At 36.5% G+C, this 17437-nt stretch overlaps 1 protein-coding gene across 1 annotated transcript in view; it reads right to left on the bottom strand.

Moving 5' to 3' along the window:
• Positions 1-515: 515 nt before the first annotated feature.
• LOC107089990 (SH3 and cysteine-rich domain-containing protein 2-like) overlaps positions 516-17437 on the bottom strand; it is a 45828-nt gene continuing 28906 nt past the window's right edge. Inside the window, exons 2-11 of the mRNA XM_015383089.1 lie at positions 16740-17103; positions 16506-16600; positions 9609-9693; positions 9408-9520; positions 9257-9320; positions 8028-8083; positions 7791-7879; positions 4988-5039; positions 2289-2426; positions 516-2047 (exon numbers count right to left, since the gene is read on the bottom strand). Of these exons, the coding sequence (XP_015238575.1) occupies positions 1949-2047; positions 2289-2426; positions 4988-5039; positions 7791-7879; positions 8028-8083; positions 9257-9320; positions 9408-9520; positions 9609-9693; positions 16506-16600; positions 16740-17103 (1155 nt within the window). The 3' untranslated portion in view covers positions 516-1948. The remainder of the gene's footprint in view (positions 2048-2288; positions 2427-4987; positions 5040-7790; positions 7880-8027; positions 8084-9256; positions 9321-9407; positions 9521-9608; positions 9694-16505; positions 16601-16739; positions 17104-17437) is intronic.

Consider the following 17437-nt stretch of genomic DNA (forward strand, 5'->3'; position numbering starts at 1 on the left):
AACTGGTGTGAGATCTTCAAAGGTGAGGGTATTTTTCAATGTGAACTTTGCAAACCTTATCCCTGACCGAATCATTCTGTATTTCTTTATTTTTTATGATGCTGCTTGTTACCTAACAAACCTTTAATGAGCCATTGGATTCATTATGAGAGGAAATCACTTACAAGTGATAAAAATGAATCTATTTAGGAGTATCACAGTAAAGATTGTTTATGATTGAAAAGTCTTTTTATTAAAACATCAATAACTGAAGAAGGAATTATTTCTTCAATAAACAAAGACATGCTTAGGATTCATTCAACTTTATTAGCATATGTGAAGATCACATGATGACCAATCATGCTAAGAACTAGCTTGGAACATGTGCAATTAAACGGGTAATTGTTATCCTGAGCCAACCCTAGTTCTAGTCAGTGAGGATTATATTGAAATAGTATGGTGTATACACAAGACAGGCAATTTCAAAGTCCAGTTTTAAATCTTTTCAAAACCACTGGGTGACAAAGACAAGTTGAGTTGCTTTGAAAATAGGATGCAAACAAAATTTTGTGACTAGAACTGTTGTGCATAGTATCTTGAAATATTTGTGCTGACAGGGCGAGATGGTAATTGAGCAAAAAGGGTCATACATACTTCATGTATAACACATTAAACTTGAACCTCCTGCAGATAAGATCGAATGGCTCCAGCATAGCTGCAAAACTGTGGTAGCATGCTTTCAGGAGTGAATATACATACATACACACAGTGTTTTAAGGCTATACACACAAGTACATTTTAATAATTATTAATTAAACTAAGCCTTATTATTTATGACAGCGAAATCGATTAAAAGAGGTGGTTTTGTTATCAATTATATTTCCATCAATGTGTCACAGCTATAAAATTAGTTGTCTGTAGAAAAGAGTTACAGCATTTAGCACTTCTATCACAGACAACTGAATATGGCTTTTAATCGATCACCGTGGTTGATTGACTCTTTATGCTCTTCTCTATTGCATGACACATGTTAATAATACGGGACGTTAGATAGAGATAAATCATGTCTATGATGCAACAACAGGATGCAGATCCTAATGGTTAATTGAGCTACATAGAATAAAGTGAAAATACAAACTCTTTTATTGTGTGTGAAGAGACAACATTTGAAGGACAAACCAAGAGCTCCCCAAGGTGCATGCAAGTATTTGTCACATTGAAACTGTGAAGAGTGCAAATGCGCCACACTGTAATCACCAAAGGGCATTTTGGGATGCAGAGAAAACCCTCAAGTGTGCACTGGTTGTATGAGAGAAAGTGTTTGTTGTGACTTTAATTGGAGGAAGTTAAAGCTGTTATTACTTGGTAGTACCTGAATCATTATATATGGAAGATGTGTATGCACATTAAGAATGTGATATATGTACTATGAAACCTGGACATTTTGAGTGAAATCAGTAAAAGACAAAACTTTGTGGTTTTTTAAAACTCCACTCTTCATAAAAGGGTTTGCACAAGCAACAATATACACCCAGTGTCTTATCGTGGTTTCTTTTCACTAACAGCTTAACCATGCCATGATTCCATGATGCCATGACAAAAAGGTATTTTCTCCTTTTTTGAATGAGTGGCCAGTGTTGACGGCTAATGAGGTAGCCAGAGCACCTTCACACTCAGTCTCTTGAAAATAACTGCTACATATCTCTTGCGAGGATAAAGGAAACCCCACAAAGTGAAGCTGTGCTACAAGCAAAGTCGCTCTAAAGAAGCTCCTGGTTGTCCTAATCTTCAGCCAAAAGCCAGATCTGCAGGTTGTTTTCCACTTAAGCTTTAGCAGCGATATTTGGTTGGGTGGAGGAGGCTGGGTGGTTGTCAGCAAGGTCCTTGCTAAACACTCCTGAGTATTCCTCCATCAATGTGAGCTCCTTTGTTAAATCTGAGGATCAAGGAAAAATATGCAGAATTGCAATCATATTTCTAGCAAAAACGTCACAGGGACAAGGCCTCTTTTCTTCCCACTGGTTAGCCGAAGGAAGCCATCAGTCTCCTCATTTTTCCCAATGCAGATCTGCAAAGAGGGGGGGGGGGGATTGGGAGGAGAGGGGCATAGAACAGGAGCACCGTGAGGGAATGCTTTGAGGACCTCGGTAGCGACTGAGCAGTTACTGAAAGCAACATACTGCTGCCCTTGGTTATTTTAATACTTTCTGTATTAATTTGCATCCACTTACAGATAAAAAAAAAGGCCTCCAGCGATTGTGTGTGTATGGAGGAGATGGAAAAAATGTGTGCACTTAATGGTTGCTCACCTGATTCTCTCTCACAGTCATCTGGCCTTTGTCTCTGTTGCCATGGAAAGCAGCGGTGACCTTCCACACCCGCTCACCCGGTCGGACTCGTTGGACAAAGTTGGCTGGGAAAAATCCCACCTTGTCTCTGCTTTTCCCCTGGTAAACAGAACAGAGTTACTCATCCACAAACACTCGGCCTGCTGCTCTACACAGATATAGTTTCTCTCTGCTCTGCTAGATTTATTGGAGGTTAATGGAACACAGTAATTTAAATATTAAACATTTAAAGACTTTTTCTAAGTAAATATATTGATAATAGGGATAAAATTACAAACTGATAGAGAAAAAAAAAAAATTAACCCACACATACAAAGAAATCAAACCAAATAAGTCTCAATATGAGTGTAATAAAGTGAAGTGACAGAGGCAGAGGTGGGTTAGTTACTTTTACTTAGTGTTATTAGCAAAAGTAACCTTTTGAAAAAAAATAAGTACTTTTGTAATTAGTTTTACTGCACAATTCTTTTTATTTCTAATACCATTATGAATTATTTCTATTCTTTAGCAACATTTTTGGCCACTGCACTCAAAATAAGTAACTACATCTAGGCAAAAATAACAAACAAGTTGGGTTTTAACCAAGAATGCTTAACACACACAGACAGTTTGTAAAAAATCACCACTATTTTATTTGGAAAAAAAGGCTTATTTTCTTTCAGCAGAACCAAGTTAAAGGTATAGTGGAAGATGTTCTTTTTCTGGGTGTACATCAAAATAAGTGGTCCTCCTAATTGTCAATCATTCTGGTGATGTGTTTACAAAAGGCCGTCCTATGTGCTCGTCCTCATTTTACTTACTGTTGGTGAGTCTGACATAGTGGAAAAATTTTAAATCTTCTTTCGGAAAGTAAGCTTGTATGAGCGATGCAAATAGCAACTTTTAAACAAAGCGTGAAATAGAAGAAATGGGCTTGTATACGCTCTTGCATGTGTTAAATAGACGTCCCTTCTTGGGAGGACATACAGGGTTGTGCATGTGTATTTTTTTTTAAAAGTGGAGAGGGTGGGTCTCAAAAAAATTGCAAAATCCTACACCATTTACAGAATGTATTGTAGTAATTGTGGTGTGTTCAGACTGGGCACGTTCTTAGCTGGAAAGGCGTCTGATTTACATGCAAAGTTTATGGTGGACGCCGTCAAGGGGTTCCGGCTGTGCATCCAAGTGGGGCATCTGAGTGTTCTGGTGTCGGGGAGACAGATCCTACATGCAAGCTGTTATCGTTTCTGCAGAGCTTCTGCATATGAAAAATAAATAAATATCAAGTGGTCAAACTCCAAAGGTTTAAAAAAAAAGCCAGAAAAATGGATGTACAAGGAAAAGAGAGCGAGCTTTGATCATTGTTACTGCACTAAAACTTTTCTTTATGAACTATGGCAAATCATTCTGGTACTCGTTATATTAATTTCCAGCCACTACAAATGGCAGTGGGAAATCGCCCACAGAGAGCGCTTTCAACTGGGATATTCAGCTCTGCATCCCGGCAGTATACTGGAAGTCTGGCGCTCTGAACAAGACATGCATATTTTAGTGGGATTATAATCCTGATGAACTGACTGCACAGATGATCTTTAGAAGTGGACTTTCTTGCTTAAAACCATTTCAAAACTATTTTTCCAAGTCAAAGTAAATAAAGCCAAGCTGTTATCTAGCTTGTAGCTATAAAACAAAGCAGATAACCAGAGTGCAGAGCATCCAGAGCGTCGAAACATCAAAGCAACTTGACCAGGTTTTAACCCAACGTCCAAGTTTTGGCGTTCAAGCGTTTTTGACACCAAAAATGTGTCTGAATGCCGCATTAGTTTCATAAACCGTTTGCTGAAAAAAAGAGTTGTCTTTGCTAACTTTATTTTTATTCTACAATTACGGAATGATGTTGCTTTAATATAATTATAATATTTAAATACAAGAACTTGGCATTTTGGTCTGTCTGCTCCTATAACATGATTCCAAATAGTAAATAAAAGGGTATTTTCAGTTACTTAGTACTTGGGAAGCCCTTTTACCAAACATGTGTTTACTCTTACTGGAATAAGTTCTTGGGGGACTTTTCAACATTTAAATACAAATATATAAATTGATATTTATGTAGGGTATTGAACCTCTGGACATGGGTAACAAATATACAATATATGGAAAAAAGTAGCTGTCAAAAACAGAGATCTTGGAAAATAGCTAAATTATGCCAGCATATAGAACACAATCCTTCAGATCTAATACCAGTCAAATCTAATTAATGATCAATAAAATGTAAAGCTTGAAGAAGAAATACCATTTTAAACACTAAAAACATTGTTGTTATATTAAACGTTTTTCTTATTTGCACAGTGAGCTTTCATACACAGCTTTATTATTGAAAATAAATACAATGCGTGGTCATTTTCCAGTCATAGAAATAGCTAAAAAATGTATCAAAAATAATGTTTTTATTGTAACTATACTGATTCACCATTTGCTCTGATTGTCTCTAAGCTGATTTTTGCCCTGCTAAGAAGTATTTCAGCTTCCCAAGGTGATATGATGCATTAGACATGGGCTGGTATAGTGTGTATTCAAAAGCAATCTGGATATTTATAGTAGAAAAGCTTTTAGTAGAAAGGGTAAAAAGTACAGCTTTTGAAATATTCAGGTGATGAAGACTACAATGGAGTGCCACCCACCTTCCACCAGTCTTCGTTGGAGTCGTCCATGACTTGAATTCTGTCGCCAGGCCTGCAGGCACACACGTTAAAAATCAAAGAATGCCACATACAATGTGAATTATTATTCCCACACTTCAGCAACTTAGATTTACTTGACATTAGGTGAGCAAATTACTTTTCTTTCTACCTCCAGTTTAGGCTTAAGGGTTGTGCTCTTTAAGAAACGAGAAATTGGCTCTCTGTTCTGAGGCTGCGAGGAACAAATGACAGCCCTGTTTTTTAGATTTCACAGCCAACCCTCAAAACATTATCTGGGAAACTAGTTTTCCTTGAGTTTCCTGCAGCTATTGTGTAACTGGTAAAAAATTCATAGTTGCTTGTAGTGGTTAAAACAGAAAAAGAGGGAATGACATTCTTTCTTATCTGCTGGCGTGGACTTTAATTTCTGCACTCCAGTTTTTGCTTGGCCAAAATGACTTTAACCTTAGTTTACCCTGAAGCTTTTTATCTTAGCCTTGCATGTCTCCTTATCCTAAAGCTAAGTTAGCTTAAGCTAATGAGTTATCTTGATTTTGAGGTTAAGGTTTAACAACGGTACTCTAGATATATTGGTAAGTATTTTCATGTATTTTATTTTTTTGAGTTTTCTCCTTATTATCTTAATTATGCAACAGTAGGCTGGCAAAATCCAAACTCGAAAAAAAGAAGAACCCAAGCATGGATTTTCTTTGATATATTCACCCTCTCCCTCTCAAACGTAAACATCTCGATCTTAAATTCGATTAGATTGCAGATTAACAGAGCAAATCCCACCAAATGAGGTGCACGTTTTTTTCTGTTCATTATTGTATTGATTTCCCTATTGGGATATGACTCTTCTTTGGCTAATAATCTTATAATCTGCTACCATAAATTGTCAAACAGGTAATCAATTATTTACAATAAATAAATTGCATTGTTTGCAGGGTTTAAGATGGAGAGCTTTAGTTTAGGCCAGGTAAAGTTTTTTCTTTAGCAGATTACCAGTCATAATCCAATACTCAACCCCTTAACATTCCTCCCCCCACCGCCTCTATCGCACTGCAAACGATCTAGAAATAAATCATTTCTTACCTTAAGTGTATTTACCCTTAATCTGAGTAGATAAAAAGATGATCTGCCAATGGAATTAGATTTTTTTTTCTTGAAATAACATAAGATAATATGCACTTAAAATAAGACAATGCAATTATTTTTTTATTATTAGAAATATAAATTGTCTTGTTCCATTGGGAAAAATTATCTCACTCATCTCCTCATTCAAGAAAAACTGCACAAAGTTTAAGAAAAAATGACATATATAGATTTCGATTTTTTTTCCAGTGTGGAGGCTATACTAAAATAATGCCCGGGTCATTAAGTAGCTCATCTAACTTTCTGTACATTTCTTTGCTAATTTGATCATTTGACAAATGGCCTTTAAAGGGGCATAATTATGTTATATGACTTATAAAACAAAGGAAAAAGGTTTGAGATGTATAAAAAGCATAAGAAAAAAGTTACATTTGAGAAGGCGTTCAATTGGTTGTTGTGTCAGTGCACATCCATATTAATACTGATACCAATTATAGCACTGCCGTGTTAAAGGTATAATGGAGGATGTTTTTTTTTTTGACGGGTGAATCATCAAAATAAGTGGTTCTCCTAATTTCTGCGCATGTGCACTTTCAGGTGTATATGTGTGGTGAGCTACGGTTTCAGCCAGTCATTGAAGCTCGCTTTTCTCACTGCGATTCCTTGAAAATGGTCACGGATCGCAAGAAAAAAAGTGTCTACGAAGTCTATGAAAAGAAGAGAAAGGCCTCAGAAGAGAGAAACAAGGCCAGAGTGTTTTTGGGAGATTCTTTTAATCGATGGCGTACACTGAAAGCACAGGTCAGGCTTCCCACTGATGCTGCGGTTGCGAAATTTGTACTCGACAGGTAAGGTTTGGCATGCTATTTGGAGAAATCCATGCATGGTCTCGCAAACATTTAATAAGAGTTTCCTGTCGGTAGCGGGTACAGGGTTGTGAATGTGCATTCCTTTTTTAAAGTGGAGAGAGGGCCCTTTAAAAAAATTGGGAAAATTCTCCCTTATACCTTTAAGATTTCGGCTAAAGTACAGACAAAATTATATAGAGGAGCAGTTTTTTTGTCACTGCTGCTAGAATCATGAGTTTAAAATCAGATTTAATTTGGATCTCACAACTTACTGTGAAGTAGTGCTCTTATGTGTTTAATTTGTATCAATTCCAATGAAAAGTTTTACACTCTGATTTATCTTTATTTTATTTAAATGTTTTTCCCCTGTTTGCATTTGTCGCAATTAACACGTTTATCTCAGCTAATTGCACCTAGTCCAGGAATTCTATTTAGGCTCAAAAAGACTATTAAAGCCCTATCAGGATGGATGCATGCATTTGTCTTATCTTATCGTGATCAGATGGTTTTTAGTCTTTTTTTGTCAAGGCATACAGTATAATGTGACTATGCCCCTTTAAAAATTTACTGCAAAAATAAATTTAACTTGTGCTACTCTTTTATGATTCAGTATCTTCAAATTAGTTCCAGGTGTTGTACTACAAACAGAGTTATTTGTAGCTGCTAACATATGAAAACTTTTTTTGATATGCATTAATGCAGCTGTTTGTCCTTCCCAGCCTCCCCGCATGTTCCTCCTTTTCAAATTGAGCCCCCTATGATCATCCTGCTGAGCAGGCAGATGGTGTATGAATGCCCTATATCACCTGGGCATTCTGATTCATGCAAAATAACAAAGTACACAAAGAAATATCACTAACTGTAGTTCCAGGTCATTCTTCTCCTGAGGCAGAAACTTGTAGAGGGCGATATATGTGTGAATGGAGTGAACTTCTACTCGCTTTGGAGTCTGGCGACAACAAAACAATTAGATTAAACACGGTCATCAAATTTCTGTTTTTGTGAAACTACAATGAGAATAGTGAAACTAAAAATGACTGAGGATGTTTATGCTAGTAAAAATAAACTGAAAGAAGAGAAGAATGCTGACTACACACCTTCAGGCTGACCCTGTCCTCTGAATCAGCCTTCTCACTTTCAGGAGGGGTAAGCACTGGAGAAACAGACATAAACAATGACAAAAGGGAAAAGGGGAAGATGAAGAGGAGGACAGACAATGTGAAAGGCCACACGTAAAACGCAGACAGAGGAAAGAGTAAAAGTGCAGAGTAAAGGGAGAGAAGAAGCAATAGAGGGAGTGAGCATGTCACACTTTGTCATCAAGGGCAGCAAGGCAGAAGTGAAGCTACTGTTACAGGCAGTTTCACTCTGTTACTGAGTTTCACTCAGTCAATATTTCACTGAAATATATTTGAACTGGATCTAAATGATTGTTATTAAATTCTTATATTTTGTATTAGGTTGTTGTGGATTTATTCCATTCGGTGCAGAATTAAAGGTATAAAGGAGGATCTTTTATTTCCGGCGGTATTATCTAAATAAGTGGTCCTCCTAATTGTCAATCAGTCTGCTGACATGTTTACATAAGGCCGCTTTATTTAGTCATCCCGTTAGATATCTTTTTTCCACATGCGCACTTTCAGGCATATATGTGTATGGTGAGCTACGATTTTAAACAGTCATAGAACCTCACCTTTCTCACCACAGTTCTTTAAAAATGACCGAGGGTCGTAAGAAAAAAAGTGTCAATGGAGTGTATAAGACGAAAAGAAGAGCTCCAGAAGAGGCAAATATATCCCAGAATGCTTTGCGCTGAGAGCTTTTCTTACAAAGCATTATGGGATTTGCTGTCACAGCTTCCCGCAGTCTCCATAGGCTGTCGGTAACCGACAACAGCGACTAATAATTATGGAGCAGGCACCGCGCAGTAGAGAAAGAGTTACGTGACGAACGGATAAAAAAGCAGTGATCATCTGTCTGAATGGTAAGTTAACTGAGTGTCGCTATAGAGTCAACTATATATTCCCTGCGCTATATAGTGGTGGAGGGATTTAGGGCTGAGGGCGGATGTTCGAGTTCAGTAAGCCTGTATGAGAACAGCAACTTTTAAACAGAGCATGCATGTGGAGAAATGGACTTGTGCATGCTCTCGCACGCGCACATCTTTTAAAAAACTCGTGTGTGTTCACACAACAACATATGACAGTCTGAAAGTTGTTTGATTAAATAACATAGGTTACAGCAATATTTAATTTCATATTACATTTCTAGAAAGTGAAATGGGAATATCATAGAATTAGCAGACAGATGTAAAAACTTGACTTACTTCCCGGAATATTTTCCTCTTCAGCAATGGGTTGATTTTCTAGTTTACCTTGCAGTGTCTCTGCCTTTGATAAAGAAAGCAAAGTCAGCAGAATTCCTGTTTAATACAGGCTTTATTTAAAAAAATGGCAAACATGTTGTGTATGTTATACCTCATCACAAGGAGATTCAGAGATACTTCCAAAGCTGGAACGACTCATCTGAGCCAATGACGTCCCGTAGCGGAGTGCCTCATACACGGGGTCAACGATGACATTGTCTGTCTCTGTACTCAGCCAGACAAATAAAACAGCATAACTGACGTTATGGTCTCTTGCCTTTGTAACAAATCAACCAGGGCTGTCACCACTCACCCTGAGCAGCCGGAGCCTCCTTCACTATACTCAGTGGATCAATTGTTAGCAGAGGAGAGCTAAAGTTTCTCTTAAAGGCTCCAGACTGAAATATCAGAAGAGATGCAAAGAGAGCAGAGGAGACAGCAGAAGGTCAAATGTTACTCAACAAAGCCCAAAGACAAACATGGGTGATTTACAGGAATTGCAAATCCTTGCAGCTAAAAGTCTTTCATTGGGCCTATATATAACTTTAGAAATTTAAAAGGTCTCCAGATTGGATCTATGGACTTAGCTCTATGCTTGTTTACATGTAACGAAGTAAACCAACCTGGCCAATATTCTGAAATGTAGCTACAGTATTTTGGCATAATTGTCTTTTCTTTATGATGCCTCCTATTTTTAAAATGCAGCCATCAAAACCCCCTACAAAAGACAATGCTGGAGTGCCCCTCAGTAGGAATAATGTTTTCTCAATGTTTCAAGTTTTTTATTTTAATCTAAATTTAATAAAAAAAAGAAACATACAACCAAATACGCCATGTTTTGTTTTAATAAACCACAGGATGTCAATAAGTTAAGACTGTCATCCATGCGTGTGTTTAACTGTAAACATAGTTTTATGTTGCTTTATGAGTAAAGGCTTCTTCCTCCCCGAGCAGCTGTTAAACCCATGTTAGTACAGAGCCTGTTTCACTTTGGGCAGCAACAGACTCTCCTGAGCTTTAACCAGCATCTTCATAAGCATTTGAGGAGATGCCTCCAGAAGCACTATTTATTTGAACACACAAAAAGTTATTATTTCTATTTATGAAATAACAATATTTTTTTCCAATCCTAACAGCACTACATCAGAAAAAGAGGGAGTCTGATTTAATATCAGTCAGTGAGAACAAAATGATTACATGTTATTTTAACCTTGTATTTTAATATCTATATTTTCTCTACAGAGTCTCTCACAGTTTAATCTTAGTCTCCTCAGGTTCATTACTCTTCTTCCCAGATCCTTTCCATATTTTCCTCAGCTGTTTTATATATTTACCTGGTTATCTCATCAGACCTCCATGCCTTTTCTCATTAATCTACCCTGCGTGTAGGAAATCTAGTTCTTTCCTCTCTTTGTTAGTGTGTTCTGTTTGACTGCTCAATATCAGTAGCTCCTCTAGATGTTCCTTGCTTGTTGTTCTATGACTCCTGTGACTTAGTGTCAGTTTTAAGTTATACTTTATGCCGTAAATTTTTTTTTACTGCTAACTCATCCTGCATTGTGAATCCTTTACAATTCATTAAAACGAAATTAGTCCTTAAGTTAAAACCAGATGAAACTGAGGTAAATATAAAAGACAAATCAGCTAATCTCTGGCACCAAGAAAACTGGAAGTTATAGTTACTATGTCACTCAAAGGACCAATAAAATCAAGTAATGATCTTTTGTTAAATGATCATAACTGACAAATTGCTCAATTGCCAGGTGTTATTAATGGCTTACCTTTGTGGCTGAACGTTTTTGAGCAGCTGTTAAAATGTCTTTACCATCAGTAAATGGCAATAAGTTAGTTTATAAATTAAGCAAAAATATTCTCTGTCTATTCAAGTTGTTAACTCAAGGGAAGTTGCTTGGGTTGCTTTTTTTACCAAATAATCCCTATCACAGTATTATTAATATGTTCAATAAAGTAATCTAAAATAAAATAAACTATGAAACACCACAAGCTACTAGAATAAACATAGAATACATTAATCAATCAGTAAACATAAAGAAGTACAAATGAGTTCTTGAGGTAGAGTCTTTGCTAATGTTTAGTTTATTAGCTCAGCTGTTGTAATGCACTAAGGGGATGTTCATCAGATTAGCAGCATAGATTATATATAGCAAACAGATGTGTGACAATGATCTTTGGTAGAAGTTAAATCAATTAAGTTTCAATTAATCCAATAATGAAGCAGCTCACAGCTCAGGAAAGCAGACAACGACTCAACGGTCTTTAAGTCAGCACAGCTCACAGCGCAGAAGGGCACACCAGACACAGGACGTCTGGCCAGGACGGAAACCAGGTGCTATCTTGGTTGATTGAAAGGCGGAGATTTAAAAATTCCTCATCCGTTGTATCTAAATGGGCGTACCAGCAAGACTATGCTGGATTTTTATCTCAGAGCTCCTTTAAAGAGGAGTCATTTTCTCTAGCAAAAATCGACAATAGTTCCGGAGATTGGACAACGTGTAACATGATGTCCAGCAGGAACTTTGCATCTCTCTTTGCATCAGAGCGAGGTCCAGGGGGAAGAAAAGATGCCGCGGAAGCATGGTTCAGAATGTGACGTCAGGGGGACGGGCTGCATCAAAACACAGCCTTAATCTGATACCGTCAGTGAAGTTGTGCTCTAATCTGCAACAGCTTTTATTGATGTCACAGCATGCATTGATTAATATTAATTTTCATATATCTATTTATTATGGCAATTAGCCTTCTCCTTTCTTTAGATCACATTTTTACTAGATTAATGCACAAAGCAAAGTCTTTTTAAGGAGGTACATTCTTTTTAACACATTTGTTAAAAGAGCCTCTTGCACTTGAAAATAGTCAAAATAAAGCCATGCTTGGACCTTTGGGAAAACGCATAATAGGATGCCAACAGAATAACATGAACTGTTTTATTGGAGGTCATTTGTGAAAAGGACCCAACTGCATGTAACTATGCATTTATCTCTTTCTCTCCTCACAACAAAAGCAAATATTTGCTGTTGACATTTCTCCATCTGAGCCTTTAGATTTATAAATTGGAGGTGGAAAGTACTCAAGCTGAAGGAGTGGGTTCTGGGCATGTAGTCTTCTCTGTTTAACCTTTTAAAACCAAACATTAACTAACAGGGACAAGTCAGCCTTTTATCACCAGTACAGTATACAAAGGTCAACTGTGTTTACATCAAAGGCCCAAATAAATACATTTAAAATGCTTTTAGAGCTTCACATTTAACATAAAATCTATTACTAAATATTTTTTGTTAATGCATTGCAGTATCAATATAAAAGTAGTTAAATATATGTACAAGGCCAATCAGAATTTCTTTTGCTGTAACATAAAATTATATAATTATAGAAATACTTTATATATTTAAATCATTTAATGTTACAGCAAAAGAAATTAGAATTTCTTTTGAATTTCTTTTGCAAAAGAAATTCTGATTCTTTTGCTGTAACATCAAATTATTTAATTATAGAAATACTTTTCGAGTAACATAAAATAACATCCGTGTTTAAAGGCTGGCCTTAATAGGCTTAACTCTCCAAACAGAAACATATAAACTTAATCAGTAGTTTTTTTTCCCCACATATCATTTGGTGCTCCTAGATGTAAACAGTTAAAATGTGCACAATCAGCCAAGGTTAATATGCTGGAATACAACTGAGAGGATTTAGGCTGTGAGAGTACAGCTTTCTTGCATATGCAGTATTATTTTGTGCAGTGCTCAGCATTCCCTCGTTCCCAATAAGAGTATATTGCATCTTAACAATTAATTAACATTGATTACTGAACTAACTTGATCAGTCATTAAAAGTTGCTAGATTCAGAAGGTATTCTAATGTGTATGGTCAGCTTATAAGGTCAAAATGTGCAAGGAAAAAGAAGATAACCAATGTAACCTGGCCTTAAATGGGCGCTCCTCTAAATGTTTAAATCATTACATAGTTCTGGTGATAAAGGAATGTATATGTAATGTTATAGAAAGATAAGTAAACCTGCTGACCTCCGGCATATTGCTCGACTGTCAGCCGTCCTTGTAAAAATGCTGTGGTATGTGTTTTTGCATTTTCAGTGGAAGACTAAAGTCAGATCCTTTACCATAGAACTGAAAGCCAGGATTGGATACTATTTTTATCTGAAATGGTCAGGAAACATATAAATGCCAAGTTTGAAAAGGGAGCAGAGAGCAGAAATTGGAAGGTAGATGTAAAGTAGTGGGTTGTAAAATCTGAATTATGTTATAACCAGAATAGCTGCTTCAGGAGCTGCTTTGTCGCACAGAGAGCCGGTTTCAAAGCTTCAGGGGGATTGTTGTTGGCAGAAATTGTTGGAAGTCCTCTTAAGTAACTAACTTATGAAAAATTTAAGTATCTTGAAGGGGCAATTGTCTTTGTGGCCACTGGTTTGTAAAATCTCCTTTAAACTAAAGGTTTAAAAGGGATCGATTCCTCTAAAAATCTGAAGCCGAGAGTAATCCCAAAGGTTTGGCTATACTTTTATGTGGAAAAAATAATTTTCCCACAACATAGCAATTATTGATTTGCTTCTAAATTTCTAGATTTTTTTAGCTTTATATCTTGTACATACCTAAAACACAAACTGCCACTAAAAACACTACCTTATTACAGTATTTAAAAGAAATGTAAATTTAACCATGTTCATGCAAAACCTGTAATTAATATGCATGATTTCCACCCAAAATTTCTGATTTAAAAAAGGGCATTTCCATCAGTGCACAGAGATCAGAGAAGACACTGGCTTGGTGAGAGTTTGCACATCCTCGAGGGATAGTGTTCTCCTCAAACACTGCAAATTTCACACTGAATTAGGCAGGCCAGCTGGTACAGAGAGATATTGATTTTAAAGCAAAGTTTAGAGGAGAGGTAGGAAATGTTGCGTCCAGACAAGCGAGAGGAACACAGAGAAACACTGTGTAGGTAAGGAGGCAGAAAGGTCGTAAGGCAGACAAAATACTGGAATGTAACGACGTGAACTTTATTATTGCTAGACTCAGCCGTTTTCTACTAATAAAGCATGGCATGTGGAAGAGAGGAGAAAGAACCTCCCCTCACTGCTACTCTTTTATTCATATACAATCAACCCATGTTTCAGTTATACCTCTACCTTTTTGTCTTTTGAAAAGGGCTTTATTCTTTTTTTACAAGCCAGGAGTTTTGGAACTGAGCATATTACACGGGCTAAAGGCTGTGCCAAATGACTCAGTGAGACACTTTAGGCATCCAGATGCTGTTTAATTCTGCTGACGCTGAACATTCTTAATTTGTGTCCTCTCTCTAAGGAACATTCACATTCCCAGGCCATTTTAGAAACAATTACAGTAAATCTAATTAATCATGTGACATTTTTTCTTCATGGCAAATGAAACTGCTGAAAGAAGCTAGGAGCAACTAAAACAAAGTCAACCGTATATAAATGATCAGTACAAAATAGACATTTAAGCATTTTTAGCTAATAATCTGTCCCTTAAAATTTCCTTTCACTGCACATTTAAGTACTACATATAAAATGTGTAACTTCACGCTTCTGGTAAGATAAAAACGTTTCTTTTATACAAAAAAAAAACAACTAAATGTGCATTAAAAGCATTATGAAAAAGTTTATTTAAAACAGCAACATCTTCTCCATTATCAAATTTATTTCTCCATATTTCATGCATTATTTAGTGAATCTTTTGTCAATATTCTGTCTGTTTAGCTTTTTTTTTTTTAACCTCTTGTGGTATAAAACTCCTGTTCATGCAACACATGTTTTTGATCAATAAGGACTCTATCCAGTGTGCTTTAAGCTGTCAAATTGTGCAAATATAGGAACTCTAAATATTTGAGGTGGATTAAATGAAGACACATCCTATCAAATACTCAACAGGTGATGGAAAGCTTTCTTATCCACACCAGGCCCAGCTATGTTGGCTATAAAGCATCTAGAGCAGGATGTAGAGTGGTAGCAGCAGGTAAAAAACACAACTAAAAATTATTAAAAAAAATCACATGGCCATTTTTTTAACTATAAATTTTGTTTAACTCTATTCTCCTTCTTTAGAGTTTTCTATAAAGTGTGTTATTTCAGCTTATTCATAGTCAGCTCTGGGAGGGAAGTTGTTGAATTAGACTGGAGAAACAGCCGAACCGCAAAGTTTGCGACCAGACAGCTGAACAGATGTTTTGTTTGGGAATTGTTCCAAACAGCGGACATGACCACAGTAATGTTATATAGCAACATATTTCTTCAATGAGTCCCTGATTTTATAGTGCAGCTGATGTAAGACCCAACAGCTGTCAGGAGCTAGGTGCAGTCATTTGCACTCATTGTAAAAACTAAGGTTTAACTCACAACTGCAAGAAAGTCATTTTTACTATCCATTTGGTGCTGAATGATTTTGTAAAAAACAATTGCAACAATATTACTAAATATTTCAACATTAGTCAGAATTTACCTGTTTTGTAATTTCTCTTGTTTTCTTACATCTTACATTGATCCCACCATTGTAATTGAGTTTTAGTAAATTTACGAAAACCAAGTTTAGAGGCATCATAGCCAAAGGCCACCTAACTAGTGATATATTATTGGCATGCGGTATATGAGTGAATTTCTCTTGAAATATAATAGACTACTGAATACAGCATCAAACAAGATCATTGTCTTTGCAATATTGCAAATATTAATTTTGCCTTGATAATTAAGGTTGTCCTAATACAATTTTCTTTTTTTTTATTTCAGTTACGATGCAGATAATGCATCCATTATTGACCTGATATGGTAATAATATATACCAGCTTTCATTAATTATTCTATACTATAAAGAAACTGTTATAAAAAAGTAATATTACTAAAATGGGAACAAAAGTAAACAACAAAAGGTATGAAAACAACTGATCCATGTAAAATTAACCAATAAGAAATGTTTAACAGAAGCAGAGTGTTTCTAACAGCAAAAAAATATCACAGATTTTAAATGCGGCCTGATAAAATCCGATATCAGTTTTTTGGCTAATATTGGACTGATATCTGATATTAATATCGGCTCAGGGTATCCCTAATGATAAGTGAGATTTAATATTTTCTGTGAGTCTTGTACCCATTGCTGTACTTTTTTTGATTAAAATATATTTCCTAATTTCCTTCTTATGAGGCACTGACTCTGAAGTCTCTTACCTTGCCATTACAGGCCAGTTGAGAGAGCTCAGATGAACACCAAAGGTGGGCCGCCAGCTTACAGGCTTTACAACGCAGACCCTGTTTGGAATTTCCTGGATATAACGAATAACAAATAACACATGGCTGACTTAAATCAATCACTTTCTGGGTAAGCTACAGTCAGAAGCACAACAAATAGTAAAGATGCTGGTATTACTGAGAGTATCCGATAACCAGTGATAATTGACTTACCTTGGATCATATGGCTGCATCTCTGGCAGGTGGTAGGCCTACGGAAGACATGGTCCTGGAAACAGTGGGTTTTGACTGGTTGAGCCTGAGACTTTGGCTGGCTCTTTGAGTTTCTGGACAGTGAAGGACTAATTGAAGGGGAAGGTGATGACAGGGAAGGGTTGGGACTGATTGATGGTGAAAGAGAGGGTGAGAGCTCATACGTCAGAGGAGAATCAGAAAAGGGAGAAGCTGTTTGAGGTGGTGGCACGGTGATGATGGCTGAGGCCAGTTGAGATTCGCCGTTGCTGCGCTGGAAAAAGTTATCCACACTCTTGCTGCGAATGACTGACTTAAGGGACAGAGAGCGCTTCAGTCGCTGCAGCTTAAAAAACAGAAAAAAAAGAAAAGTCATTGGCCTCAGGGAAAGACTGTTAATGTATCTCAATATTTTTGAAGGTAGTACTAACAAACAAGGATACAGTTACAGAAGAAAACTAACGGAAAGATGAAACCCAAACCAACAAATTTGTCAAAAATCCTGCATTCAATGCAAAAACATCAGGTTCTCTACGAACATTTTAGGGAATTAAAATGCAGAATTTAATTAAAGACATGTAGCATGTTGTTACGACCATCTCATAAATTCCTCTGCAGTTTGTTTTTTCACTTAACTTCCATTTATTTTTGGCCTTTTTTTCAGAGATTAGTCCTGTTTC

This window comes from Cyprinodon variegatus, unplaced genomic scaffold, assembly GCF_000732505.1.
Source record: "Cyprinodon variegatus isolate N-32 unplaced genomic scaffold, C_variegatus-1.0 Scaffold276, whole genome shotgun sequence".
In the NCBI taxonomy this organism is placed as follows: Eukaryota; Metazoa; Chordata; class Actinopteri; order Cyprinodontiformes; family Cyprinodontidae; genus Cyprinodon; species Cyprinodon variegatus.